Source organism: Cebidichthys violaceus, unplaced genomic scaffold (genome assembly GCF_023349555.1).
Source record: "Cebidichthys violaceus isolate CVI_PGR_0920_01 unplaced genomic scaffold, fCebVio1.0.p SCAF_14, whole genome shotgun sequence".
NCBI classification, from domain to species: Eukaryota; Metazoa; Chordata; class Actinopteri; order Perciformes; family Stichaeidae; genus Cebidichthys; species Cebidichthys violaceus.
The window spans coordinates 11,282,304-11,309,901 of record NW_027176307.1 but is presented as its reverse complement, the minus strand read 5'-3'; the positions used below and the strand labels follow the sequence as shown (position 1 = coordinate 11,309,901).

The 27,598-nt window shown below is 42.8% G+C and overlaps 1 protein-coding gene across 3 annotated transcripts; it reads right to left on the bottom strand.

Annotated features, from left to right (window-relative positions):
* Positions 1–136: 136 nt before the first annotated feature.
* On the bottom strand, positions 137–27,598 carry LOC137871171 (estrogen-related receptor gamma-like). 3 transcript variants are annotated; one of them, XM_068708829.1, is made up of 8 exons: positions 27,565–27,598; positions 14,931–15,179; positions 14,644–14,801; positions 13,372–13,488; positions 7,468–7,578; positions 6,742–6,924; positions 2,169–2,438; positions 137–2,012 (listed from the first exon to the last, which is right to left on the bottom strand). In XM_068708829.1, the coding sequence occupies exons 2-8, from the start codon at positions 15,164–15,166 to the stop codon at positions 1,768–1,770; spliced, it is 1,320 nt and encodes a 439-aa protein (XP_068564930.1). In that variant the 5' UTR covers positions 15,167–15,179; positions 27,565–27,598; the 3' UTR covers positions 137–1,767. The 3 variants fall into 3 exon arrangements, with proteins under 3 accessions (XP_068564930.1, XP_068564929.1, XP_068564928.1); XM_068708828.1 differs by lacking the exon at positions 27,565–27,598 and adding an exon at positions 27,307–27,555; XM_068708827.1 differs by lacking the exon at positions 27,565–27,598 and adding an exon at positions 19,905–20,266.

Sequence of the window (27,598 nt, the reverse complement as noted above, 5' to 3'; positions counted from 1 at the left end):
CAATAAATGTGCTAACTTGGAACTGACAGTCCATTGTCAAACAGTGCAGAATAGACTGCGCTCACTTACCAGCTCTTAATGAATTTGTTCCACAGCCGTTCTTCTCTTTATTGAGAAAGATGACACTCAGATGATATGAGCTTTGCATTAAGGGGATCATCTTTATTGCCCAAGAATCCACCTGAGAATGAAATAGCACGGCACAGCTCATCCAAACAAAGCTTATTTGCATCCTTAAACATCTCTGTTGGCATAAGACATGACGTATATACAGCAAAACGTACAGTACATACATTTAAACCGGCATATTGCTGCCTTCATCTTGTCACAAAAATATGCACATTATAGCGTCACAGTACCTTGAGTAAAATAAGGAGAAAGACTTTTACTCATCGTACTGAGGTCCCTTTCGAGTTTAATCCCTTCATTTATCGGGTGCAGAAAAAAAAGACAATTTTCAGATATAACTACTCTTCACACAAAACACACTAACAGATTAACAGAGCGCCATCACCAGTTTCCCCAAACTTTATGGCTAAAAGGAAAAAGTAGTGCACAAATTTCATCCTACAGAGACATTCTACCATAGAAAGGACATCAAATGCCCCCCTAATCCAGATTATACAGTATGGCAGCCATTTTACATACTTAAAGTTATATCTAAGGGTCTACAATAGCTCTACAACATTATGATCATTAAGTACGCACTCCAATTATAATCATGTTGCCTCGAATTTCATGATATGGTATACATAGGTATCAGTGCTGTAGCAGAGAAGCTAGTAAAAATGATCTTACTATGATATCATTTAAAAATCTTTTAAAAAATGATTACCCACTGTTTTAATCTACTCTTCATTAATGCCACATTAGTAAATAAAAAACAGCAAACGAACAGAGTCACTTTTGAATAAATATCAGTTTGCTGTCGTACAGTTGTATAATGTATCATTAAGAACTCTTTCCCTGAAATTTGCAAATAAAATCAGGAGGCCGGTTATTGTTTTATGAGATGCTGATCACTTAATAGCTTCCCTTTGATTATTTATATATGAATGTAGTGGATAGATACTTTTTGCCATACACAACACAGCAGGGATGCAGGTTTATGTGAATGTCTTACAGGCCACATTATATTATTGTGGACATATGCTGGTATTAATAGTTCGAGTCTTTACTCTTTGGCAAGACTTTCCTCTTAGGACCCATTTACCTTTTCTATACAAAAAGGACAAACAAAATGAAATCATTAAAAGGCTCTCTAAATGCACTAGAATGCAGATTAACAGGTTTCAAGATGGATGAAATAATCCATGAGGATATTCAAGTATCAGGTGGTCTTTTGACAGAAGAAGCTCTACTTTTGGCATGTTACTGTAAATATCTCGAGAAGGCGCTTTCTTCTGCTTTAATGCCGTCTGTCTGTCTTTCTGTCCGTCCGCCTTCGACCGTTCAAAGCAGGCCAACGCGCTTAAATTAGTGTCAAACAGTAAAGATGACAATGTCCTCATCGTCAAGACACTAAATGCAAATTACACGGCTCCATTCAAACCGTTGTTGGGAGAAGGAACAGATGTTGCTCTAAAAATGTTCCTTCTGCAGGAAAACACTTCCCGGCAGATTTGAAACTTTTTTTTTTTTTGTCAAAGCTGAAATGGACAAATACATGGTGTCAAACCTCACCATTACCCGTTATCCTTCACTTCCTGTCCTCCTGACCCCCTGCATCGGGGGTCCGGACAAAGCTGATGGCCGTCTGTGTTCGGGTCAGGCCTTGGCCTCCAGCAGTTCGAGGAACAGTTTGTGCATGGGCACGCGGCCGTCCTGTTTGATGCTGCAGAAGTGCTGGACAGCACGAGCAGCCGTCTGACGGAGGAGAGGGAGGGTCATGATCAGCTTGCCGGCCCGCCGAGGGTCCTCTGGGCGGTGGGTGGCCTCGTGGTCCTGGAGGGCCCCGTGAAGGACATCCTGGAGTCTCTGAACTGCCTCTGAGTCCTCAATTTGCATGGAGTCTGTAAGGCAAATGAAATTGAACAAATGGGAATTTCATTTGTGTGAAAGCAATTTGAACATAAACCAAAGGACAATATGGCAGAAATTGAAATGTTGACCTGCAGGTGGCGCTAGAAAAAAAGTCATCAACAAAAGGATTAGAATCCATCTAATACCTGAATTAGCGAGCGCGATAGCCTTGAGGACCACAAACTCCTCCTTCTCCAGCCCCATAGTTTTATACTTCTTCACCAGCTGCAGGATGGCGTTGTTGAGGTCGAGCAGCCCGGCCAGCTTCGACTGCTCCTCGTCCATGACGTAGTCCTCGGCGTACACCAGCTTGTCCTCCAAGGCCAGCGAGCGGAACACCACTCTAAGAATCAAAATCTCCATCCAGCCGCTCTGCAGTAGACTCATCTGGTCAGCCAGAGAGAGGGAGGGGAAGCCTAGAGGGACGAGAGGATCAAAAATGGACCTGGTACAATTGATTCAATGTTTTTCCAAAAACACTGAGCACACACATAAAAGATGCCATTTGCTTGCATTGTGGTAATTGTAGTATCAAGCAGACTGACCCATACTAGCAACAAAAGGTCAGGGTATTTCATCCTCTACTGCACAAATTTTGCATTTTAATCTGTCCATAGCAAGTCCCCCAACTTTATTATATGGCAAAACTAAATTGCTGAAGAACCCTTTTAAATAATTTGGCTAAATTATTTATTGTATTGTATCCAAATTCCCTCAACTTCCTATTTCAATTTATGTCATTTCTCACAGTTTCCCAGATTAAAAATAATCATGATAATAATCACAATCATTTGTATTCAATATAATAATAACATTGATGATACAGATTCCCTCATAAGAAGACCACATTACAAAGGGCATAACAAAGGACAGAGGGAGTGAATAGGGGGTGAATTTAATTACACTCTGTGGGACACACCCACTTTGATTGACAATTACACCCCACAGGAGCATGATTAAACCTGGTCACGTCCCCCGCATAAACCCGCATACACACACTCACACACACGTTTACTGTAATTAAAACAGATGATTTTATAGAACGAGGGGAGGAGGGGGAGGCGTTTGTGTTTTTGACACCATCGGTGATTGTTATCAGGATCCACTGCTCTTTACAATCACCACGGGGACATGAGTGGCGCCCATTTCCCCACTATCGCTCCCTGATTGATTGGAAACGCTGTCGGTGCACAATTTTCATTGGTCGATAGGGATCAGTATTCTGGCTCAGGACCATTGATCAGGGACAGAGACCCGTTTGAGAGTGCGTGTTTAGCTCCGTGTGATGAAATTTCAGATAATATATTGATGTATTTTAAGGGCAAATACGAGTTAAACCTTCAATAAAGAGAAATGAGCGTGTTTTAAAGGGACAGAGTGAAGGACACTGAGGGCGATGGGGAGTGCTGACATTTGGAGAGAATTCTCCTGCCAGTGTTAATTGTATCATATCAACAGCAACACACAGCCAGTAACACCACAGCTGTCTTTAACGCACGCATACTTGACAGCCAACTCGCAGCACGGACTCAAAAAGGCCAAAAGCAAAGAGGGCAGTTGGTCTTTAGCCAGCTCATCTGCCAGTCTGGCCCTCAGACTTCAGACCACATCACCGTCAATCTGCCTGATAAAAGCGGACACAGAAGAAGGGGGGGGGGGGGGGCAGCCAGGACAGTTGCCCCATCGCACTCACCTCCCCCTGGGCAAAGAACTCAGATGGCCCAGGCCACTTCGCCCAGGACCCTGGTTCTCCCAGCGATGGGGGCCTTGTGGCCTGCCACTCATCCAGAGCTGATGTGACATGGCCATTACGCTGCGAGAAGGGGGCAGTCTTTTTTTTTTTTTTAAATATCCATTCTCTCTGTGTGTGTTTGTCTCTTCTATCTTCTTTTCTTTCTTTGTCCCCCGTTAGTTGAGCTGTCGTGGTCTCTTTTACCTCCTAAACCTGCTCCTTGAATGATGCCATTGTCGCTTCCTTTCATTACGTCGGCTGTCACTCATTTTTGCCATTATTATCTTTCCCTTCATCCTATTTGTCTTTATCTGCCATATCCTTTGTCTGCATCCCTGCCTCTGTCTCTTTCTATTAAATTGAAAAAGCTAAAATTCCCTGTCACTGGAAGAACAATGTTTTCAGGCAACAGTGTCATTTTGTTTGCCAAAAAAACCTATTAATTTATTCTAATGAATAATTGTCTGTAAGGTTCAAACTCACATTTTATTCTCAGCACAGAAACATGCTATTATATTTTAGTCATAAAGCTACCAGGTAGGGAAGGAGAACATACAGATGTTTTGTATTGTTGTATTGTGTGTATTTTTGTACTGCCTCTGTGTATCTATTTTTCTCCGACCAAATGAAATCCTTCTTTGATTCATATTTTTTTATTTGATTTAGTCTGTAGAATCTCAAAAGTAGAAAAGAAGAAGAAAGAGGAAAGCTAATTCTAGTATTTCAAAACCTGTGAATGTTATGTTGTTGATATTTATTAACTGATACTTAATTGTCAATTGATTGCCACACATCTGTACATATATGTATGCTTATTTGCTTTCTTGTCGAGAGTTAGCTGAGAAGATTGATACCATACTCATGTCTGTCCGTTGAATACGAAGATACCATCAGCAGCCAGTTAGCCTAGCTTAGCATAAAGACTGGAAACAAGGGGAAACGGATCACCTGGCTCTATCAGGAGGTCACAAAGTCCGCCTACCAGCCCCTCTAAAGCAGTAACTTATTGAAATATTTGCTACAGTCCAGCAACGAACAAACAAACATGTAAAACAGCTTATTGTATATTTATTTTAACGGTTTCCCCTTGTGTCCAGTCTGTATGCTAAGCTAAGCTAACCAGCTGCTGGCTCCAGCTTCACATTTACTGTACAGGCATGAGAGTGGTATTGATCCTCTCATCTAACTCTCTGCAATTAACTGACACTAATGAACAGAAACAACCCGCCTGCTACTGGACAGGTCGTTAAAAATCCTCTCGTCTTTTTTTTTAATGTGAATGGGCCGATGGAAGTGCACCTTTTGTCTTATTTTATTTTGTTTTTAGTGACATTTCATAACTTAAAGTAAAACTAGCTTGACAGTCGGATGAATACAGGGCTCCCTGTCTCTCCTCCCCCTCAGGTGGGTATCTGCTGTGTGTACGGGCGCTCTCCGAGACAAACCCTCCACTGGCAGAGGGCTACAAATACACCCATCAGTCAGACTCCGTCTGTCTTGTGCGCTGACAGTATAGAGCCGTCAACGGGAGAAAAGAGGCAGACAGCAACAGCCATGGGGGGGGGGACGGACACCAACACACACTCTAATGGTTGCTTCATGTCCGCTTTTTAAGAAGAAATACGGGGATAAATATAACAAGATACACACACGCACACGCACACGCACACATGCACACACACACAGGCACACACACACGCATACCTGCTTTGTTTGTTTTGTAAGCATTTCAGAGATAGGACAGCAACAACAAAAACCAGGTGTTTCCCTGGTGATGTTTTGTGTGTGGATTACCACGCCTGATAAAGCAGTCACAGCTTCAGTTAGAGGAAAAAAAGACTCATGGTTATTGCTGGAGAATAATGATTAATTTCACTATTGATTAACATGTTGCTGGTTGAAACTTTGTGGTCTGCGCTCGGATTTCAAATTAATTAAGTATGTAATGACCCATCCACTGTGTAGACCACCACTTTTGATTTATAAAATGACAAAAACTAATGAAAATGCCCATCACAACTCACCTAAGGTGACATCTTCAAGTTGCTTGTTTTTTTAAACTTACAGTCCAAAAGTCAAATGTATTCAATTTACAATCATAAATTAACAGCAATTCTGAGAAAAAGCAGCCAATCTTTACATTAGAGCAGCTGGATGCAGCAGATATTCTGTTATTTTTTGTTAAAAGCTATCTTGTTTCTTTTAAATGTGAGAATTTGCTGCCATTCTGTTTTACACCATTGCAAACTGAATAATATTGGGTTTTTGGACTGTTGGTCAATTAAAAGCAAGACATCAGCTTGTGCTTTGTAAGATTGTAATGGCAAAGTAAAATGTGGTTTTTCAAAGGCCTAAAACACACATGTGAACGTGCTTCTGACTGAAGCGCAAGTGTTGCTTTACAATTGAGAGTGCAGTAAAGGTCTCCAAAGCCAAGTATCAAAAGCAGACCTGCAAACCTCTGTTGCCACCGCATACGATTACAACCGCCAACATAGCAGCATACCAGCGTTTTAATCCCACTAAGCTGTCAGAATGCACTTCCCCTCTGCTTTCCACCCTTCCATCCAATGGAAAAAAAAAAAAATTGGACATCCCTTCTGCTGTTCCTGTGTCAGAGGAGAAGTTAAGTGTGTTCCAAGTGTCAGGAGGATTTCCGTAATTCAGAGGCGGCCGCGGCCCAGGAAATGAATTAAAACTTCCAGGTGCCCGCTGGTCATCTGATTGATATATTAGGAACAAACGTTGGTCAGCAAGGGCATGGCACACACACACACACACACACACACACACACACAAACCTACACATAGAGGATGACAGATAACACACAGCCGCGCCAACATGCCCTCTCTCCTCTGGGCATCTTGGCAACCGCAAGTCACAACAATCTCCTACTCTGATCAGATTATAGACTTAATGTGAGTTAATGCGTGCAGTGGAGTGTGTGAGCGAACAACTGCCTGCCTGCCTGACTGCCTGATCGTACCTGGGATGTGTTTGGCCCAGCCGATGTTGACCACCAGCTCCCTGTCAGCCAGGTCACACAGTGTGGTCAGAGCCTTGATGTCGCTCTCAGGTACAGTGGGGTCCGGCATGGCGAAGATGCCCTCTGGCTCGGCCACCAGCAGCAGGGACACCACTTTGTTTTCCACCACACCGCCAACAAAGACTGAGAGAGACGGAGAGAGTAAAATTGGATTGTTATTGTCATAACCACCTTTATTTTAATCATAAATACAGCCAGTTAAACAAAAGAACATGCAAGCAAACAGCTTTGGAAACAATCACAGGACGATCGCTGTCCAGTGGAAACAATGTATCTCCAAATTTGGTGATTTTGAATCAAAAGGGATAAATTGTACCTTTATGGGTTGAGAAAACATCCTCTAAAGCTAAATAAACCATTGAAACCCCACCGGATTACCAAAACATTCCATGGCATTGTGAAAAAAAAAAAAAAAAAGTGTTGTTTTTTTCTAACTTATGAAAAGTTTGGAAGAGACATTCATCCATTCAAAGCATCCGACGTCTCAATTTCAAAACTACAGTTGGCATTGATTCATGCCAACTCATTAGCAAATACAAGCTATAAAAATGATTCAGTGTTACAACAGACACAGAGAGCGTGATTTGACTAAAGGAATCCATTAACACAGACTGAACTTCAGTCGTGTTCATTATGCACCTTGCAAGCTTCTGCGTGGACACTTACATGTTTTTTTCTGAGGCAAGGCATTCTGTGGGTGCAGATACGGGCTGTTCTCAGCGTCTATTCTCCTCTTGTACTTCTGTCTGCCACCTCGGACCCGGTCCAAACGCACACCTACACAAACATACACACAAGGATATTAATGCATTTGGCATCAGACTAAATATATACGCGCCTGGTTGTCCTTAAATCACAGGGTGAAGTCACTCACACGCGCAATTTATTATTATTATTTCATATATTTGATTTAACGATTTTAAAAGGCATCTTGATAATGAGATCACATCAGGTAAAATCCTTGTGAATCTTTTGGAAAAAAAAAGTATAAAAATATTATTCATTTGTTTAGTAATTCTGTGGATTTTTAACAAAGTAAAAGCAAAAGTAATCAGATTAAGTCATCATATTTTCATTAGTAAAGTGACTCCAAACAGGTAATCAGTTATCAGAGAAAATACTTCGTATTGAACCCGGTCAATTATCAGGATGTCGCCCAATCATCTGCTCCGAGACGTGAACGTGACATGTCTAATGCTTGCACAGCAGCATGCGCCATGTAACACGACACCCAAGAGTTTCAGAGCAGCCGATGACAACTGCTGATCTTAACGAGCATTGTGGTAGCCTCGTCACCACAGTGATGGGGATTTAAGAGTGTGTGTGTGTGTGTGTGTGTGTGTGTGTGTGTGTGTGCGCACCGGGAGTAACACTTAGCACTGAGAGTAACAGTCACCAGGTGTATCGCTAAAGAAAATGTGTCCAGAGAGTGTGAACGTGACTCAGGGAGCCTTCAGTAGTGGTGTTGGGTTTCCTGATCCACACAGAGGCCATAGTGACCCTGAATAGATCTATAATGGCACTCTGAGGGTATTATTCGCCCACTTGACACCTCACGGAGACACCGCATCCCTTTGAGCCCGCTGCCTCCTGTACTTATTCTTACTTGTGCAGATATTTATGGAGCGCGTGCACGAACATCCACATTAAATAACATAATGTCCTTTTAATCACGCTTGTGACATATCTTGTAGGGTTGAAAGGGTTCTTCGGTTTTTTTTTGCGTCATTGGTTTGAAAAGGCACTTTGTGTCATTTTATTGTTAAGCCATTACAATAACAACAATTTTATCGAATTTCTGCTGTATTAGTTAATGTACCATGAACAGAGATAGGTAAGATGGGAAGAGGGGGCCACTAATAACAAAGCGATGGAGTGAAAATGTGCTCCGTGACCTTTGCTGTAAGCCAGCAGGCTCTTCCACAACACTACTGTGAAATATGACGCTCAGATGTTGTACGGATGTTTACTTCCACATTAAAAGGTGGACAATTTGGACGCATGATTAAACCTTTACAGTACTATATGTAAGCATATTTATCCTACATGAAGTTTCCTGCAAAAGTGTTATCAATAATTATGTCATGAGGCAGAGCCTCACCTGTCATCATGACAAGTAAAAAACAAATAATGCTGAAATAAAATAAATATCAATATTTCTCTACTGATCTGTGCTATAAATGTAACTTCTGTATGATTCCAATCATTTCAAGCACTTTTATATTAAAAATTGCTGAATTAGCGCATGTCCTGTTCAAACAGAGGAGACACGTGAGGTGAGGCAGCGACGAGTTGTGCCTCACCTCAGACTGTGGATCCCTCACTAACTGGGTTGAGCCGTGTCTTTTGCTTTCTCATTGTTTGTCACCAATGTAATATTTGTAGACACTTTTATTAGATGTCCTTTCTTTACATAGAATAGGTAATGTATTTCACGTCTGTGTAGAACATATTTAGTGTTGCTGATCTGACAGAAACCGCAGTGAAAAAGCACAGAGAGGCAAACAGTACCTCTGCCTCACTGAAGAGGGCGAGCGAGATGTCTCAAAACAAGGCAATAAGAACAAATCAACAGCAATTCAACGTCGGACAGGTAAAGTAACCTCTTATGTGTTTGTTGTTCTCTTTATACATCCATGATTGTTACACAGATTATCGCGGAATCTCACGATTTTTGCAGGTGGCGCCCGCGAGCGCTCCACTTCTGAAACGCTCCCGGTGGAATCAAATATGTACCTTACCTATGTGTGTGTAAAGAATGCTGATATGAAAAAAACTACCAGTAGTCAATGTGCAGGCTGCCAGTTGAATGGCGATTTAAGCTTCTCTATTGGGTTCATATATTTGTAAATCACTGGTGAAATTGGTGAAACGTGAGTTGGCAGTTTCGCGGCTAAGAGGGAAAAAGTGAAGAAGAGCTTGTACACGAGAAGATGAGCGGCGAAATACAGAAGACATTGGTCGGGCAAACTCAATACCTCCATGTCATGGGGGGGGGGGAACAGTAAGAGTGGATTATCCTGGGCACTTGGCAGGAGGCACTCCGAGGTATGAGGTGAGGGATGAAAGCGCATCCTTGTGAATCAGATCAAACACAAACTGCTACCAAACACTGCATTAAATCAAACTACTTTTGGTCACTTAATATGTCGGAAAAGTGTGTTTTATACGGGTCTATTTGTGTGCGTGTTGGCGCTCAGGGCTGACAGTCATTCAAACACACACATCAAGGCTAAGTGTAACTCTTCACAGTGGAATGTGCCGACAACAAAAAGGCCAAGAATAGCTTTGGTGGATAAGAGACACACAAACCTCCTCCCGGTTCGATAAACACGGACTACTTAGACATTGATCTATTTTTTGCCGCTTTCATCACTCGGCCGTCTTCAGAGGGTGTCTGGATCCTCACATGGGAGGCTTTACAGGTTCCCAAAACGCTCACAGTACAGCAGGATCAGGAACACTGATCCAGGTTATCGTGTTCTTTGGCAGCACTTCCTCCCGCCTCCATCACTGCTGCCATCACTATTAGCATGTGTTCAGTACAAACAATCCCCCTCGCTTCACAAATATTGTGACAAATGAAGACAGCGCTACTGTGGCGTTACGTTCCCAGCACGCTGCTTCTCGAATAAAAAAGGAAATGGAAAGTTGGCACACACACAGTCTCTGCGTTCTTTTCTCAGAATACAGATGACATTAACACACCTGAGACCAGATAACTTCAGGCAGCAGGAAGCAGAGAGATGAGTCAGTAAAGAAGAGGAATTGCTGCACCATTGACCATATCTTAGGAGCATAAAACATTAAAACACAGGATCATACAGTCACACCTGTATGATAAGGTGCATTTTGAAAATAGTGCGTACATTTGGCCAAGATACATGTTTTTACTGCCTTTAGAAGCGACAGCGACTGTAGCATTGAGCACCAAACAGGGCTTAATCAAATCACGTCCCGGGGTCTATATGTCTTTTAGCCGTGTATTTAACAGGGCTCTGACTCTACCCATTAAAGCTCACAGCTCCTCTGTCTCGGCCTTTACTGTGGCCTCTCCGGGGAAGAGGGGCATTACGAGACACGATGAAGCGCGTTACGAGGGCGCTTACGACGGGAGTTACGAGGGGCAGTTCGCATTTCACGGAGGTCCAGGAATCCCACAAGGCATCTGGAGGAATTTACGAGGGGGGAGGGAAAGCAAAAGGGGGTGGCGAGAGGAGAGGAGAGAGAGGGTGGGGTGGGGTGGGGGGGGGGTTGAGAGGTGGACTGGGATGCTGTTGATGCCCCTACCCTATTAAAAGGGACTAATTTAGAAAAATTGCGGCCACACAGTCACTCACAAAAACACACAGAGGTGTGCGCATAAATGTGAGTGCAGGCTGACACATGTTTAAATAAACTCATGTACACAAACTGATCCACGTGTAAAGATGCAATAACTCTGTGTGTCCATAACTCACAAACACACGTTTAGGAACACGGCCGCAATAAACAGAGGCCGCTGTGTGTTTGGAGATGAGTAGCTGGGATTAAAGGATCATTCAAGTTTATTACAACTGGGATCGTTTTTTTCATAGTTTTAGCCCCCATTGCTATTGGTTATGATAAGAATATATACGTGGGATAGTAACTGCTGAGATCAGGGAATATGGCGACATCACCACAGCAAGGTCCGAAAAAAAGTCAGTGATCAGTCGATCACGCAGGTTGTAAACAAGTCAACAATTCGAGACACGTTCTCACTTTATTTGGAGGTAAAAATAAAAGTGAGTGCACCCAAAATGATGGTAATAAAACTGTGTGTGCACTCGCTCTATTGGTCCATATAGAATGTTTACGACAGTTTAGGTTCAAATGTAACGGTTGACTTTCATTTTGTCTACCGAATATGTTTGGCTAGCATGCAGCTTTGTATAAAGGCCTGAACATGCTAGCATTTACAATGCCAAAGTGTTGCATCAAAATCAAATCCAATAGTCTCATATCGCGATATCGATACAAAATCAATAGATTGCCCCGCCCAAGCTTGTTGTGTTGTGCAATCCAGTTTAACTTAACCTCCTCTGTCGGAGTATAAGCTGCTTCACATAAGGGGTCAAGGGTACAAATACGTTTTTTGAATAAACTGTGTGAACTTATTGTCTGCTAACTGACAGTTTTAGCAAGCTGTGAGCAAGCATTTTCCTAATGAAGGAAACTAAATGCTTCATCTTTACATTTACTATCCTTTGGTCCTAAAATTGTAGCCACCACACACACAAACACACGTGTTTTATATCTTCTCCCGTCTTTATTACCATCTGGAGGCCCCACACAGCATGCAGCAAGTGGCCGGTACAGTAGGAGGTCGCTAATGTTTTCCTTTTTGAGTCACTTCTAAATCTGGACAGCAATATGTCACCAGACAGGCACACAGTCCGACTAAAGGAGCACCTGATTGCTGTCACAGATTCTCTGTGTGGTATGTATACATGTCACCACTGTCAGTCCATATTTTTGACCATATGTTACGACTTCTTGCAACATAGAGATTAAATTGGCCGATCATTTTCTTGATTAATTATAAAATATATAGAGTATCAGAAAATGGTGAAAGCTGTCCGTCCCAGTTTCTCAAAGTCAATCCAAAACCTGAAGATATCCAGTTTACATAAAACAGAGAAAAGCAGGAAGTCTCCACATTTGAGAGGCCGATAACGGCGTTTCACGATTGATCGATTATCGAAATAGCTGGTGACTACTAACAAAAGATGTTAGGAAGCCCGCTAAAATGATTTGGTGTATTTTGTAACCTTAGTTTAGTCTGTGTATGGGTATCAATACAGTTTAGTAGGGCACCACTGTGTCCATAATTCAGATTCTGAAATAAATTGTATTAAAACGTTGCCAAGCGCAGAGCAATACACTGGTTAAGTTAGGTTAATTGTTCCACTCTCATTACATTTCCTGGTAAAAATATATTTTATTTTAAAGTCTTTACATTTTTATTTTTGGAAAGTCTCGTCCCACTAGTTCCTAGCAATGACTCGTTGCATTATCTAACTAGCTGCTGCAGTTTTACACACACACACACACACACACACACACACACACACACACACACACTCACAGTTGACACAATTGAACAGTTAGTAGCCCTCTCCTCCATCTCAAAGATGAAGGCTATGCATTGTTCAGCCTTGTGTTTACAACACATACACAGACCTACACACACACATCACACCTGGCACGAAATGTCTGAAGTTTAACTGTCAAAGGTTTTAGGTTTCACTGGCGTCTACAGAACTACTGTACATGCCGCTGCCGGTTCATCAGGTGAGACGTATATAGTGAATCTCAGCCGGTAATCAGGGTGATGTTTCCAGGAATGCACAACAATAGATATTGACGGACAACGCAGACTTGTGTTAGCCTTCGCTCGCTGGGTGCTTCTTTTTTTTTTCTCTCTCAGCTGTCCAAAGGAGAATGTTTGAACTGCTGCCAAGACTACCAACCGATCAATCCCAGAAAAAGCAAACTCAAACAATGTTTTGATCCAGGTCTAAAAGTGATTTTTGGTGTATAACCGACCTTCTCTCAACATGCCCACAGACAGACATTTCACGAATCGACAGGCCTGGCAAGATTTCCTCCTTCTCTTGGTGATTTCACATTCATTGGACGCTGGGCAGCTGTAGTCAATGTTACCTGGAGGAGAAGAGAAGAGGACAAATAGAAGTTGCAGTGAAGCAATAATTCAACCGTATTGTTCATCTCTTCATTTCACTCGGAGTCACTAAAATGTGTCACAGCACAAAATCTTAAAGGAGAACGATTTAATATCATACTACCATAAAGTTGGGGTACTCACGAGAGACAGATTTTAAAAAGTATGGTCATTATTGAAGCAGGGATATCTTGACTTTTACTTCCTGGTGTGGGTCATGCCCCAAAAAACACAGGATCCTTCCCATAATGCAGCTGGAAAGAGTCTTTCATTAGACTGTCCCTGCTTGGTAAATACTCACACCTTTTGAACTCTACGCCTCCAGTTTTTATGCCTCAGGCTTTCTGTTAATAAATGCGTAATCTCATGCAGAAAACTGAGATGACCCGGATGACATCACTATGACATCATCAGGATTATTTTTCTCTGACTTGGCAAAGCTCCCTCCAAGCTACAGAGGACATTATACAACTGTTTTCAAACCAAAAAAAAAAAATCATCATTCAGTCCCTCAGTGCAATCGCATACAAAACAGTGTTCTACACCTAATTGGGAGTAATGTCCGTTAAGCCCGATGGCGTTCGGCCAGTTGTAGGCGCTCTCAGCTGCCACCTACGATCAGAAACAGGAAGTATCTGACGAGCCAGACGTCAGATCTCCTTGGTTGATCTGACAGCCGTTCATCCTGTTTGCCTTTTGAACCCATCGACGGTGGCCAACCTCTAGAGGCCTAAACGCATCACAGCCGGCCGGGGCCTCGACCCGTTTGGGATGTGCACACATTCATCACCATATGTTATCTGAGGCTTTAAAGCCTAAACTCAAACGTGTTGACTGTACACACAATGCACTGAAAGTTTAACCGCGTATCAGCTGTTTGCAAACAGGTCTTTATTTTCTGCAGTTTGAGGCAAGGGGCGGCGGATGTGAGCTAACTGATCGGGTTTTGTTTATACCAAAACAAATTACTGCATCTGCACCATGTTGCTAGTAAAACAGGTTTATATGCTGCAGGAAGGCATTATCAGCCATGCACACTAAGCTCTGTTACTAAGTATAAAACTGAGCGTGGAACCTGCGCCTGAATGTGTGTTTTGTGTGTGTGTGTGTGTGTGTGTGTGTTGTCTCTCTCTTACCCTGGATGGTCCTCTTGAAGAAAGCCTTGCAGGCTTCACAGGAGGCCACACCATAGTGGTAGCCCGAGGCAACGTCGCCGCACACCAGACACACACGCTTGGCCACCGAGCCCAGCATGAATTCACACTTCACTTGGCTTTCTTCCTCCACAAACATCCTGGATAGAGGTGGAGAGAAAGAGAGGAGGGGAGGAGGGTTAAGGGCACACATTATGAGGAACGTGCTCAGATAGTACTTGCATTGAAACACACAAAATAAGGGGACAACGTAGACGGCATACACCAACCTATTTGCTCCTGCATTGTTGGCCAACCCCGCCGTGTGACCATAGAGGCTCGGGGAGTCCAGCCCATTGCTGTGATTGTGATGGCCTTTGACCAGGGCCCCGTAGCTGGAGTTTGTGTCCGATGAGGTGCTTCCAGGGCTGGGCTGGGCCGGGCTGACGTCCCCCTGAGAGCTGGGGCTGGAGGGCTCACGCTTTATAGTGGAGGGACAGGTGGGGTCCAAGCCCCTCACTGACATCCTGCCGAGATGTCTGCAGAAGAGGGAGGGGGAATTTGATTGTATGTGATCGGATATGCATGTTATTGTAATACATATTCATGATGGTGAGAGATTTGACTTTCAGGTCAGCTTTATATAATGAGTCACCTTGGTAATGCTATAAATATTAATGACTGGCTAGTTTTATTAAGTCAGGCATAATTAACACAGATTGGAAGAAACCTTACGATGAATCTATGGATTCATGTATGTATTTTCAAACCCCATACAGAGCATGATATTTCTTTCAACTACACCCTTTTTTTTCCCTTCAACAAGACCTCCGCCTCTCCATCACCACGCCCCTCCATTCATGCATCCATCCATCCCAGTCTTATCTAAACTGGCCGTTTGGGATTTCCAATCCCCACGTATGCAAAGCCGCCGTCCATTACACAGCTTTGTTTTTAAAGAAAGAGAATGCTTACGCAAACGTAGGGAAATAGCCAAACTAGCAATCATCCGCGTCGTCTTTCGCTCTCCATTGTCTCTTTGTGTCTCTCATCATTCTCCAGCTGTCAAGCATTACAGCTAACCTGTTGTCACAACAGCTAACAACTCGTATTTACTGTTAGGAAATGTTAGACAATGTGGACAATGAAAATAATCCATTGAATGACACATGAACAAATGCTTTGCATTAACTGAGATTAAATGTGTGTACTAGTTCATTTTGTTGTGTATTGAGCATGGACAGCCAACCCGCAAACCACTTAAAAGGACAATAAAGAATGGTTTTAAGAACTTTTTCTGTTGATAATATTAAAACACAGACACAAATACATCCATGTCTCGTGTCTTAGCATTGCTCACATATTGTTGGAAGTATTTTCTATGAATACATCCATTACAACGGCTTAAAATAATTTCCCCTGCGTGCTGAAGTGTGCATCATTACTTTATTATTGGATCAAGATGTGACTACAACAGACTCTCTGTCACCACGACGAGGAGAAAAAAAAGTATCTGAAACTGGCTGAGGTGTGCACCAGGCTCACAGGCATGTGATCTGGGCTCACACACGCACACACACACACACACACACACACACACACACACACACTCTCATCGTGGCGTCAGGCGTCCATGTGTGGATGTAAAAATAAAAACCATAGACAGGCTCCCACTTCTCTACGCACACTTCAGATTCATGTGATCAGGAACATGTTCAAGCTCCATGCAAGCACACACGCACACACACACACACACACACACACACACACACACACACACACACACACACACACACACACACGCACACACACACACACACACATACTTGCATACACACTTACAGACACATTTTAAAGCAAGTGTCTTCATAAACACCCCGACACATACTGGCATGCAACTGTTTGTTGCCAGGCCAACTTTAAAAAGACCCCTGCTGTCTCACTCTCTGTCGCACACTTCCACACACACACACACACACACACACACACACACACACACACACACACACAGTATCTCCCACTCTAATGTTGGCTTTGGATGTCCAATTCAGTCTGTTTCCTGTCATGTAAATCAGCGTTTGCCCGGCCACAAGTCATTTGGTAGGCAAAAAGACTGGCTGCTTTTAACCACCTCCAGAGTAAACCATGGGCACGCGCTATTGACCCCTCTACAAAGCCACAAAGACGGACGCACAGCAAGAGACAGACCGACAACAAGATACCAACAGAGCCGACAGCAGACTCCTCTATAAGACAACAAAGCAACTATAGCAACGCAATCAGCACCTGCTGTCTCAATAATTGTCAGCAATTTATTTTTTTCATCACCTATGGGCAGTGCAACAAATGTCATGTTTTCAAGTTATGGTGAACATGTCTCTTTAGATAGATAGATAGATAGATAGATAGATAGATAGATAGATAGATAGATAGATAGATAGATAGATAGATAGATAGATATACACTTTATTCATCCCCAGGGGGAAATTAGTTTAGCTGCTAAATGCTGCGTTGTGTCAACTAGTTGCTAATGTTTGTCTCTTTTTCACTGAAAATTGCTGCCCTCTATGGAAGCAACCTGAGAGCAGGGAGTGAATCACAACAGTGAAGTTGTGGACCGTAAAACCAAAACTACTACGGAGGGTTGGGGTGGTGTTAATTCGCTGAGTATTTTTTTTTACACAGAGTTTAAAAAGCTTTAAACATTTGGTTTTGTAGAACAACATTCCTTCAGATGAGGTAGCCAAAACAAATATCATTTTGTCATCATTTACTGAATTTCAGGTAGCGCTAGTTTTGAAAAATTCCCAACAATACCCGACTCCTAAGCCTTAAGCTGAGTCTTAAACCCACCAATTAACACAACATATTAACTCCCCTCCCCCGTTGCCAACTTTCACCTCTCCAATCCACTTTGAAGACTATAAAAACAGTACGGTGAGGAGATTTCAGACTCACTGGTTTACTTATTGGCTATCCATCACAGGCGTCCATATTGCTGTGTCAAGTCTCTGACAGATACAGAGTGAGATATACTTTGTGCTCTCCTATTATAATGCATCACGGGGAGGAAGACGAGGAGGAGGAGGAGGAGAAGGAGGGGGGGTTGGTGTTTTGCTTTCATAATGAAATGGCATTAGTGTGGGGTGATCAGATGTGATGTAATATTCACTCTGACAGATTACTAATCTACAACTCCACATAAAAGCCCATCAAAAGACTGTTGGTGCAGCTCCTCCAGCGGCATGCAGCGGGGATAAATCAGAGAGGGTGTGTTTTTGTGTGTGTCAATAGGTATTATGTGTGTGTGCGTGGGTGTGTGTGTGTGTGTGTGTGTGTGTGTGTGTGTGTGTGTGTGTGTGTGTGTGTCAATGGGTATTCAAAGTTATCGTACCTTGCCCCTTTGTGTCCCAGAATTCAAAACAACTCTAATTGTACCCTGGCAACAAAGAGCCAAAATTCAGCGTGAAACGACGAGGAGACAGAAAGAGAGAAGAAGAAGAGAGGCGGGAGGAAATTACAAGAGCGGCAGACAGATAGAGGGAGTGTGAAAAAGCCGGGAAGGGACAGAAAGAGAAGGGGGCAGTCCTGTGGCTCATTAACCTGGGGGTGTTGAAAGAAAAGGGAGAAGGCAACACTCACTTCCAAATGAGCGGAGTCATAATGCAGACAATGACCCGACGGATGAAGGAAGGGACGGAGAGTGAGAAGAAAACAAGGAGGGAAGGAAATACAGAAAACAAGAAGGAAGTGACAAAGAGATATAAAGAAAAGTAAAAGCACATCTACAGGCCTTGGGGGGGAGTGAAAACAAAATGTCAAAAAAACTACTGACTAACCTTTTAGCCCTAACCCCAACCCTGAGGAGCAGTTATATAGGTCAGTGGGGTCTCAGTAGTGGTTGTTTTTTTTTTGTTTTTTTTTACTAATGAGCCAGTAGGAGATGAGCAGGGATCAGTGGCACCCCAGGCCATCCGTAAGAGCCTTAGTCAGGCTTTGGACGAAGCTGTTAGCAGGGAGATGAGGTGCCTGCTGCTGGAGCTTTGAACCCGCAGGCTCTGGAAACATGGATAGCGTGCCATACAGGGGATCATCTCTGGCCATCGCTGCCTTTTCCCCTCTTCTTTATCCGGTAGATTCTGTCACCAGCGATCAGCCGACCTGTACGTCCCCCACATGTCTGCTCGTCTTCTGCCTCGCTGTCTGCGTCCCATCTTTCCCTCTTTGTTACTTTCAATCCCCAAAATGCTTGATGAGATGTGTGATTGTGCCACAGCTGATAAAAGCGCAGCAGTGATGATAATGAAGTTGATTTTTTTCTCTTTTTTTTATGATTATAGAAAAGGATGGCAATCAAAAAGATGTCCCGGGGTAATGAAACAGCTGCTTCGCAGGCGTTTGTTTGCTTTGTGCATGTCGGGAAGCTTTTCTTTAGATGAAACTTACCCACTCACCCTCTACAAACAGTCTGAACAATGTCAACTGTAAGCAATGCAAACAAGCCTCCACACCAGAGAAATGTTCACCCAAATGTCCCCAAAGCACAAAGAAAGAAACTTTGTATTACATTTTTATTTACATAAAACTTTTCCTGTTCTATCCCCAATAGAGCTGAAAGGATTAGTCAAATAACTGATGAGTCAATCAACAGAAAATTATAAAAAAAATATTTTGATCATCGATTAATAGTTTGAGACATTTTTAAGCAAATATAACATTCTCTACTCCCATATATTGAATTGTGAAATCTTTTCTGCTAAACAAAAACAAAACGAGCCATTTTTAGACGTTGGATGAGCGTTAATTACTATTTTCTGATGTTTTATAGACTACAGGATGAATTCAGTAATCCATAAGAAATAACCATCTTATTAAATGCTGCAAGATTAAGGAAAAAACGGCAAGCCTTAAACTTAAATATTTACACCGGCTTAGTTCAAACGAAGACAAATCGCAAACACAAGGATGCTTTTAAATGTTGTGGCATTCCTCTACAAGACACAAAGAGTCAGAAAACTGACTCTCTAAAGGATTTAAATCAACTTCAAAATCAAAAGCATGCACAGCAGAATACCTGTGCAGCACAAGCAGACACATATATGTCATAAACACACACACACACACACACACACATGAACACACACAATGTCCCACAAATCAAACAGTCAAGACATCATAAGGAAGCAGTCAGTCACCTAACTTTCACACTAAACTGTGTGACACTATGTGAGTACACAGTCACTTTGAAAGGTGAAAGAACTTACTCTGTGTCAGAGTGGTAGGTGAAACACTCTGGGAGGTAGAGGTCGACTAAATCCATGTGAACTCTGCCACCATGCTCTGAAGATGAGAAAAATGGTCGTCTGTTTTCTCTCCTTCTCTTTATCTTTGGTCTCTCCTCTGCAGATTTCATAAACCGTGGCTCTCACCGCAGTGCTTGTCCCTTTCTCTTTACTCTGCCCCCAAACTTTGTCTCCATCTACTGTCCTCTGGTCTGTGGCATAACACCCTCAGCTCCTCTCACTGTCCCCCCGCGTGTCGTCTCCCTGTCACTCGCACTTCTCCTCGGCCACTGGCTGCCTTTGAAGTCCTGACTGTTGTGACTAGCTTGGCTGCGTGTGACAAGGGTCTCCAAGCAGAGCTGGCCCCTCATGAGCCACACACCATTTGAATGGCCTTCCCTCTGAAGGCTGAGCTGGCGGTTGATTGGCTGTCCTCTGAGCCAATGAGAGGCGGCCTCTCGCTGGGGCAGGTGGATGTGACAACAGAGGATGTTTTGGGGTTTAGCTCTAAGAAATAACTTTATATGGGAATGTAGAAGGTGAATTCTCACATTAATAGCAGCGGATATTGTTTTTATTATAGTAGCTGAGAAATAAAAAGGGACTGGAAGTAAATTACCTGTGTCTATGTGTGTGCGAGTTAAAGGAGAAACCTTGGCTTGTATGCTGCCCATTAAAATATACTGACACATACATCTACACAGTTGTATGATCTTAATCAGTTAATCCAATCTAATGCAGCCAATGCTCAGTTGAGTAACATATTAATAGATCCACAGAAGATATATCCACTTGAATTATCAGTTATAGGCATTTACCAATGAAAAAAATCAGGTTCCAGCTTATTAAACATGAAAATAAGATGCTATTTTCTGTTTTGTATAATTGTTAATTAAACATATTTGAGTTTTGCATTATTGGTTGGAAAAAAGAAGCATTACCATGAATATTCTCATTAGTTGTACTCAGACCCGAAGAAAGAGCTTTGACAACAAACATATGGACAACCACACAGTTTGTAACCAAGCCTTAACTGACTTACTGCTAGTTCTTTTATCGGATTTAATCAGCTATGGCTATGTGCCTAATGTCATGCTTTTGGCCTTTCGCTGACATCACACATGTGCGCGCGAAATAAGAAACACAGTAAGCAGTGCTTGGCATGGGAAGAGGGTTAACAAGAAGTAGTGTGATCGACAGAAACACAGGAAAACACCATTAAATATACAAAAAAGTGTTCAGATTGTCCTTGCTTGCCTTATGTTCAACCTGATTGGATTTGACGAGAATTCAGTAAATATAAGATTCAACCTTTAATAATAACAATAATAAAAGGCCATTAATAATACTATTAGGAGTTAATGCAGGTGTATAAACCAATATCCCCTTAACAAACACAAGCCCACACTTATACTCTCATACCAACACAAACACATTGACACGATCACATTTTATTTATTTTTTACTGTTATTAATGTATAGTTTTGTTGTTATTATATATCCTATCTTGTAAAAATACCTCGTCAACAATACTACGTAGTCATATCTTAAGTATATTTTGTGTTCTCTATAATATTGTGAAATGTCAACATTATATAGATGGAGGCTTCAAATAAGCCCAGTGGGCTTTCTGCCTCTTCCTGCGCTGTGATATCATGTATCTCTGTTATGTTTGTGTATTTTGTGTAAATTGTTTAAACTATCCTCCAATGAGAGTGAAGTTTCAGTAAGAAGCCCGGAGTTAGAGGAGTCAACCTGTTGTCACTACGTCCTAATCCACTTAAAGGACAGACGCATAGGGGATCTATCAGAGTCCATGCCAACAAAAATCCCTGTAGGTGCAGAAAACCAGCTTTGGGGGTGTGTTTTGGCTGTGTGGAGACACACACAGACACACTGCTCAGCCTTGTTGAGGAGTCATGGGTCAAATTCAAATGATGATGGTGAATTCCCAGCACAGGCCTCAGTGTGGATGCGTGCCACGGAGCATTGAATAAATGAGTTATATTACAGCATACAGTAGAGTGCTTAAACTATGTTCTTTCCACATTGTTCCAGTTGTTTCTGCATCAGCTTGATACAGCGATGAAGTATTCATCGATGCACAGGCACAGGACTATATTTCGTATGTTTTAAAGTCCGATAGAGTTGCTCACTTATCATAGAAAAAACTGAGAATTCACCCTGTGTCTTTTAACATACGGAGATGGAAGAACAATAGTCATACGTTCCCCAAATGATAACAGTTTGAGCATCGAATGCCAAAGGGAGTTTGGTGCTCGTAATCCTCAGCCTTCCTGCTCTTTTCATGCCCGTCTCGGCCTGTCTCTTCCCCTCTCGTCGAGATGACGTCGGGCTCGTGCTTTGAGCTGACCCTCACCTGACCAACCTCCACAGGAATGAAATCACCTGCGCTAATCTGTTGTGCAGATAAAGGCCAGACAGCAGACTGCAAGGAGTGGGGCCTTATCTCATTACGCACCACATGAAACGGCTCGCCAAAGAGCAATACAGCAGCCACATACACAGACATTCAACACATGTAAACAAATGAAACGCGAGCACAAAGGAGAGAGCTCGAATAAAAAGCCATTAAAGATAAAGAGAGTGTGATTTCTAATGGTACATAATTTTATCTCAACCATAAAATGCAAAAAGCCAGACACTGAGTGCTACTATCGTATCAAATCTCCTAAAGTTAATGCATCACATAAACCATTATCTACACTGAGAAATTATCTTTTATAAACCATTTAGGAAACCAAATGTTGACGCTACAGCCAAGTGGCTCTTATCGCTCGGTGCCTTTTAGTTTGGCAGCTGCCGTCAATGGGTTCTTTATTTGCTCAAAGAAAGCTGAGGAGGTTTTTTTTTTTCAAATATTCAAGTTGAAATCAAAACTTGAGATTAATCATTTTATCAACGGTTGATATTTTCCTTGGCACCGGCTGAATGGTCTTGAGACGCACCACAACAACATTTAGGCACACTTGAGTAAAGCCAGAGCGGCGTCAAGCGAACCCACTTGAAAGACCCGACGCACCCGAGTAGTTTATTCTTCTGATAATTTACTCATTACTGTGTGCCACTGTACAAAAGCTTTGTGTGGCTTCTATGTCAAAGGTTTGTGTCGTTTGAGGTAAAGTAAATAAAAAGGTTACAGGCTGAAAAGAACCGAAATCGGTCGATTGAACCGTTATCAACAAAGAGGTTCACAATACAATCAGATCAGAGGCAGCACATGACGATTATGATGTCAAATAATCGATCACGTTTTTAGCCATGCTAGTGGCTCCAGGGACGGCATAGTCAGTCTATCAGTTGGTTGGTCCACCATTTCAGTCCAGAGTTAAATGCAATAATAAATCCCTAAAACCGAGATGAGTAAGGGGTTATGGGACATTTTTGAAACTAGGCGAAACAACAAATTACTGAAGATAATTTGATTAGGTACAGGTGTCTGCTAACAATTTATAAAGATCTTTTAGAGTAAACATTCACTTAGTGACTTCACAATGGATCTTATTTCATTTGGAAAAGCCTTTGTCTTGTTTTTGTTGACGTGTTACAATAATGTCCAAACACAAAAAATGACAAAAGGGCCAAAAATGGACTTTCACAATGCAGATTTCAAACTGTGAATACATTGTGAGGAATAGTCAGAAGGTCTCAACTTTGAGGTTGAATGTGAAGAAGGTGTGGCTAAGTATGAGTGAAGTGAATGGCATGGGCACATATGCTCTGTCCCAACTGTCCCCTCCCGTCACTGCAGTTGTATTATTGCTGTTGATATATTTTCTCGACTAATCAATACAGTATCTGGATTGCACAATACATTTTGTGGGATTTGATATAGTTTATCTACCAATGAGGACTGACAATTTTATTTTGAAATTCATAATTTGTGTTTTTCAGCCAATATTTATATGAAAAAAACAATCATTTGAAACATCAACACTGGTATTGGCCTTGAAAAATCAATGGAGATAAAAAGGAGTTTAAAAGTTACTGAAAGCCCCTGCTGAAAGTCAAAAATGTGTTTAGTAACCAAATAAAAAGGGATAAAAGGGAAGCTTGTAAAGTCCAGATGAAATAAAATCCTATGGGGCTTATAAAAAAACATGTCAACCAAAATGACAAAACCGCAGAAGACAAATGTCAAGGAAACCGAGCACAGAGGACAATAACATGAGCCATAACATAATCCATGATAACAAGGAATGGAAACAATCTCAATGCAGCAAATGAAATTGAACATGCATGGCTGCAGTTAAACGTCAAAAATATTTTTACACTGCTAAAGCTGAACCCAAGACAGGAGCTCCATAGCTGCTCCAGAGGGACGCTGCCTGTAACAGAGCGCCCAGCTGCCAGCTATTGACCCACACACACCAGATGCATCACGTTGTCTCTGACGAAAAGCAAAAGTACAAGTGAAGCAGACACCCTCTGCACGTGTGTGTGTGTGTGTGTGTGTGTGTGTGTGTGTGTGTGTGTGTGTGTGTATGTGTGTGTGTTCACCCTTTTCTCCTCATCTCTAAACTCACGGCCATCAAATCTCAGCCTCTAGGGACAGCTGTCGGATTGACTTCCAAAACTGGACAGTCACTCTGCAACTCCAACCCCCACCACACACACACACACACACACACACACACACACACATTAGCATCAGCCCTCAGATCTAGTGAGTGTAATCTGCTTAGTTTATGCCTGACTCACAGTCATCCATCAATTACTGAGACAGAGGGAAAGACTATTGACACTGTGTGCAAACACCATTGTCTCGCCGCAGTGGCACAGTACCTCTCAGACACTTCAGTGGTGTACAAAAGGAGTGGAGCAGCATGGGGAAGCAAAAGTGGAGAAAGAGAGAGAGTGAAGAAAGTGGACAAGAAAAATAAGATGAAGAACATGAGAGAAATATGATATAGAAATGGAAGAGCTTTGTTCTGTGTGCATGCTGTACAGTTCCATGTCTCTAAATAGATGGATGAGAGGGAAATGATACATAGAATGATGGATTAAGTGACAGATTGGAATAGGATCAGTTTCATTGTATTGATCCATTGCACACTGTACAGGGATCAGAGGTCACACACACACACACACACACACCAGAAGCCCAAGAAAGCCTCTGGGAGAAGCTTAAAGCAACGTAACCATAGAAATGTCACTTAGAGCTACTGAGACCTGCTGCTGCTATCCTCGGAGGGTCAATGCTCTTTTAAATGGTTTTCACTTATCTGGACATCCTGCTTTCCCACTGGGGAGGAAGTTCCATCAGTGCTGGGACACGTATATATGCACAGGAAGGCATTCAGGCAGGCAGGATTTCATTAGTGCTAATTTGGGATCATTTTATGACTATTGAGACTGAACGCACGGAGAAACACGGTGGACTTGCAGGCTCTTACGGCTGGTTTACAGCCTAATAACTTGGCTGGACTGCCCCCTAGTGGACAGATGTATTTGCCATTCACAGCAGCTTTGCTGTCTCGAACTGACCACAAGCCTGATAAGAGTTGATTATTTAAAAGCACTAAAGACTGTAATGGAATTGTAATGTGCCTGAAGTTTAGCCTGATTATGTCCAGCACATGTCATTGTTTCCCCCTGTCCAATCATCATGTCTTCTGGCAGGTGACCATCTGGAGGTTCTTAGGGCGATTACGTAACCAAGTCTATCCTAACAACACAATGTGGAGCACGGCCCCGTCATTCTCTCAACAACCGATTGGATTAAGAGGTCAGCGCCTGGTCTCCAGCTCATCAACCTTTACTTGTGATGGAGTATTTTTACGTTGGGTTATTGGTACTTAAGTAACAAATCTGATTACTTCTAAAATCAAATTGATTTTACTTGATTTGAACAGACGTGCTTCATACACATCCTTTTCACAAGTAACACACACACACACACACACACACACACACACACACCTGGTTCCCAGACCAGTCTCAGGTGAGGAGCCACGGATGCGGGCCCAACACACACATAAAATCCTGGGAGTCAGCACCACACACCTACTGCTGATGTCAGGAACTATTATACACACTTTCACATAACCACGCACACACACACACACACACAGCATGCAGTCTAATCTATCTCATCATATCACTTTTATCTCCACAGGTGGCAAATTTAGCCCTCTGGCTCACTGTCAGCATGTCTAGAATAAACAAATAGACACAGACATACACAGAGACCAAAAGAGCTATCCTGTCATGCTGGTTAAAAAAAAAAAAAAAAAAAGTCTACCACAGCTTTATGTATTCGCCTTCTGGCTTTCTTTCCATCTCCCCATCTATCTAGAGCCAGCCCTCTAACGTGGCCTAACACATTCTGTCAGCAGCTCCACAGGTGAGCCCGTCTCGGCTCACGACGGCGTCTCACACCACGGAGAGCGAACGCCAATGCTCGTCTAGCTTTCTCTGATTCCATCACCTGCTTCCTTTCCTCTTCTTAATCCTTCACACTGTGTCGCCGTCCCTTCCTTTACTACCCTGCCTCATCTGATCATACAAGATGCACCCCGGGGGGGTGGGGGGTGGGGTGGGGGGGTGGGGGGTGCTGCTGGAATTTCCTTGCTTTTTTTTTTTCTTCTGGCAAAATGTGACACCGGGCCCATTTCATCCTACACCACCCTCCTCCCATGGCTTTGGAGGCTTCCTGTAAGTAACCCAACCTTGCGGTCATCCTTCAGCCCCGATCAACACAGTCCACTGGTTCCTGGCCACGCCAAGGTACACGAGTCAAAATGTAATTTTCTGCAAGATTACACATGATAATGACTCGCTTTGGAGGGCCGCCATAAATGATGACTTCCAATTATAGATGCACAACTATCGATCGGTCAACAGGAGCGTGTGAGGAAGAGGAGAGGAGCTGTGGAGACGTACAGTAATGTTGTGTTTACTGACATCTCTCTTGACGCCCCACACACACACACACACACACACACACACACACACACACACACACACACACACACACACACACACAAAGACACAGTGGACGCTGCTGCAGGCGAACTACAATAGCTGAATAATTGCAACTGAACTGCTTACAAAGTCTGACATAGGCTGGAAAGCAAGTATTGATGGGAGCCAATAAAAAGCCTGAGAAATAAGTTCACCTGGGAGCAGAGTAGATCTTCACCTGGTCTCACACACACACACACACACACACACACACACACACACACACACACACGCGCAGATAGATATTGTGCGCACCTCTGTTTCCAGTCAAACACCACATTGGACTGTTTCTAAGCAGACAGAAACAAAAACACATTGGTTAATTTGCTCCGATTACAAGAAGCCTGCACCTACTTCTTGCCATTCGCTCGTCTTAATGCTTTTGCTCAGCACTTACTGTCAGTTTCATCCACCGGCTGGATGGCTGGTCCTCCGCTCTACAGCTGCAGTCAGTCAGTCAGTCTCAAGGACAAACGCTCCGGCTCTCCTCGCCTCCGGTCTCTGTAGCTCAGCGATGCAGCAGCGCACACACACACACACACACACTCTCTCCCAACACACACAAATTCATAAACACACACACACACACGCATTCCCCTCTCCCTCTTTCTCTCCTCTCAGCGTCTCACTCTGATCCAGTGCTGAGTTTACCTACCTGCCTCGCTTGCTGGCAGGGGGAGTCCTGAGAG

What these genes read in the sequence shown, in the direction of transcription:
- LOC137871171 (XM_068708827.1), bottom strand. Translation starts at nt 20,053, where the DNA reads ATGAAATCTGCAGAGGAGAGACCAAAGATAAAGAGAAGGAGAGAAAAC. An exon ending in CTTGCCTCAGAAAAAAACAT is followed by an intron (nt 6,925 to 7,467) that starts GTAAGTGTCCAC and finishes CGTCTCTCTCAG; the next exon opens with TCTTTGTTGGCGGTGTGGTG. An exon ending in TATCGCGCTCGCTAATTCAG is followed by an intron (nt 2,013 to 2,168) that starts GTATTAGATGGA and finishes TTTGCCTTACAG; the next exon opens with ACTCCATGCAAATTGAGGAC.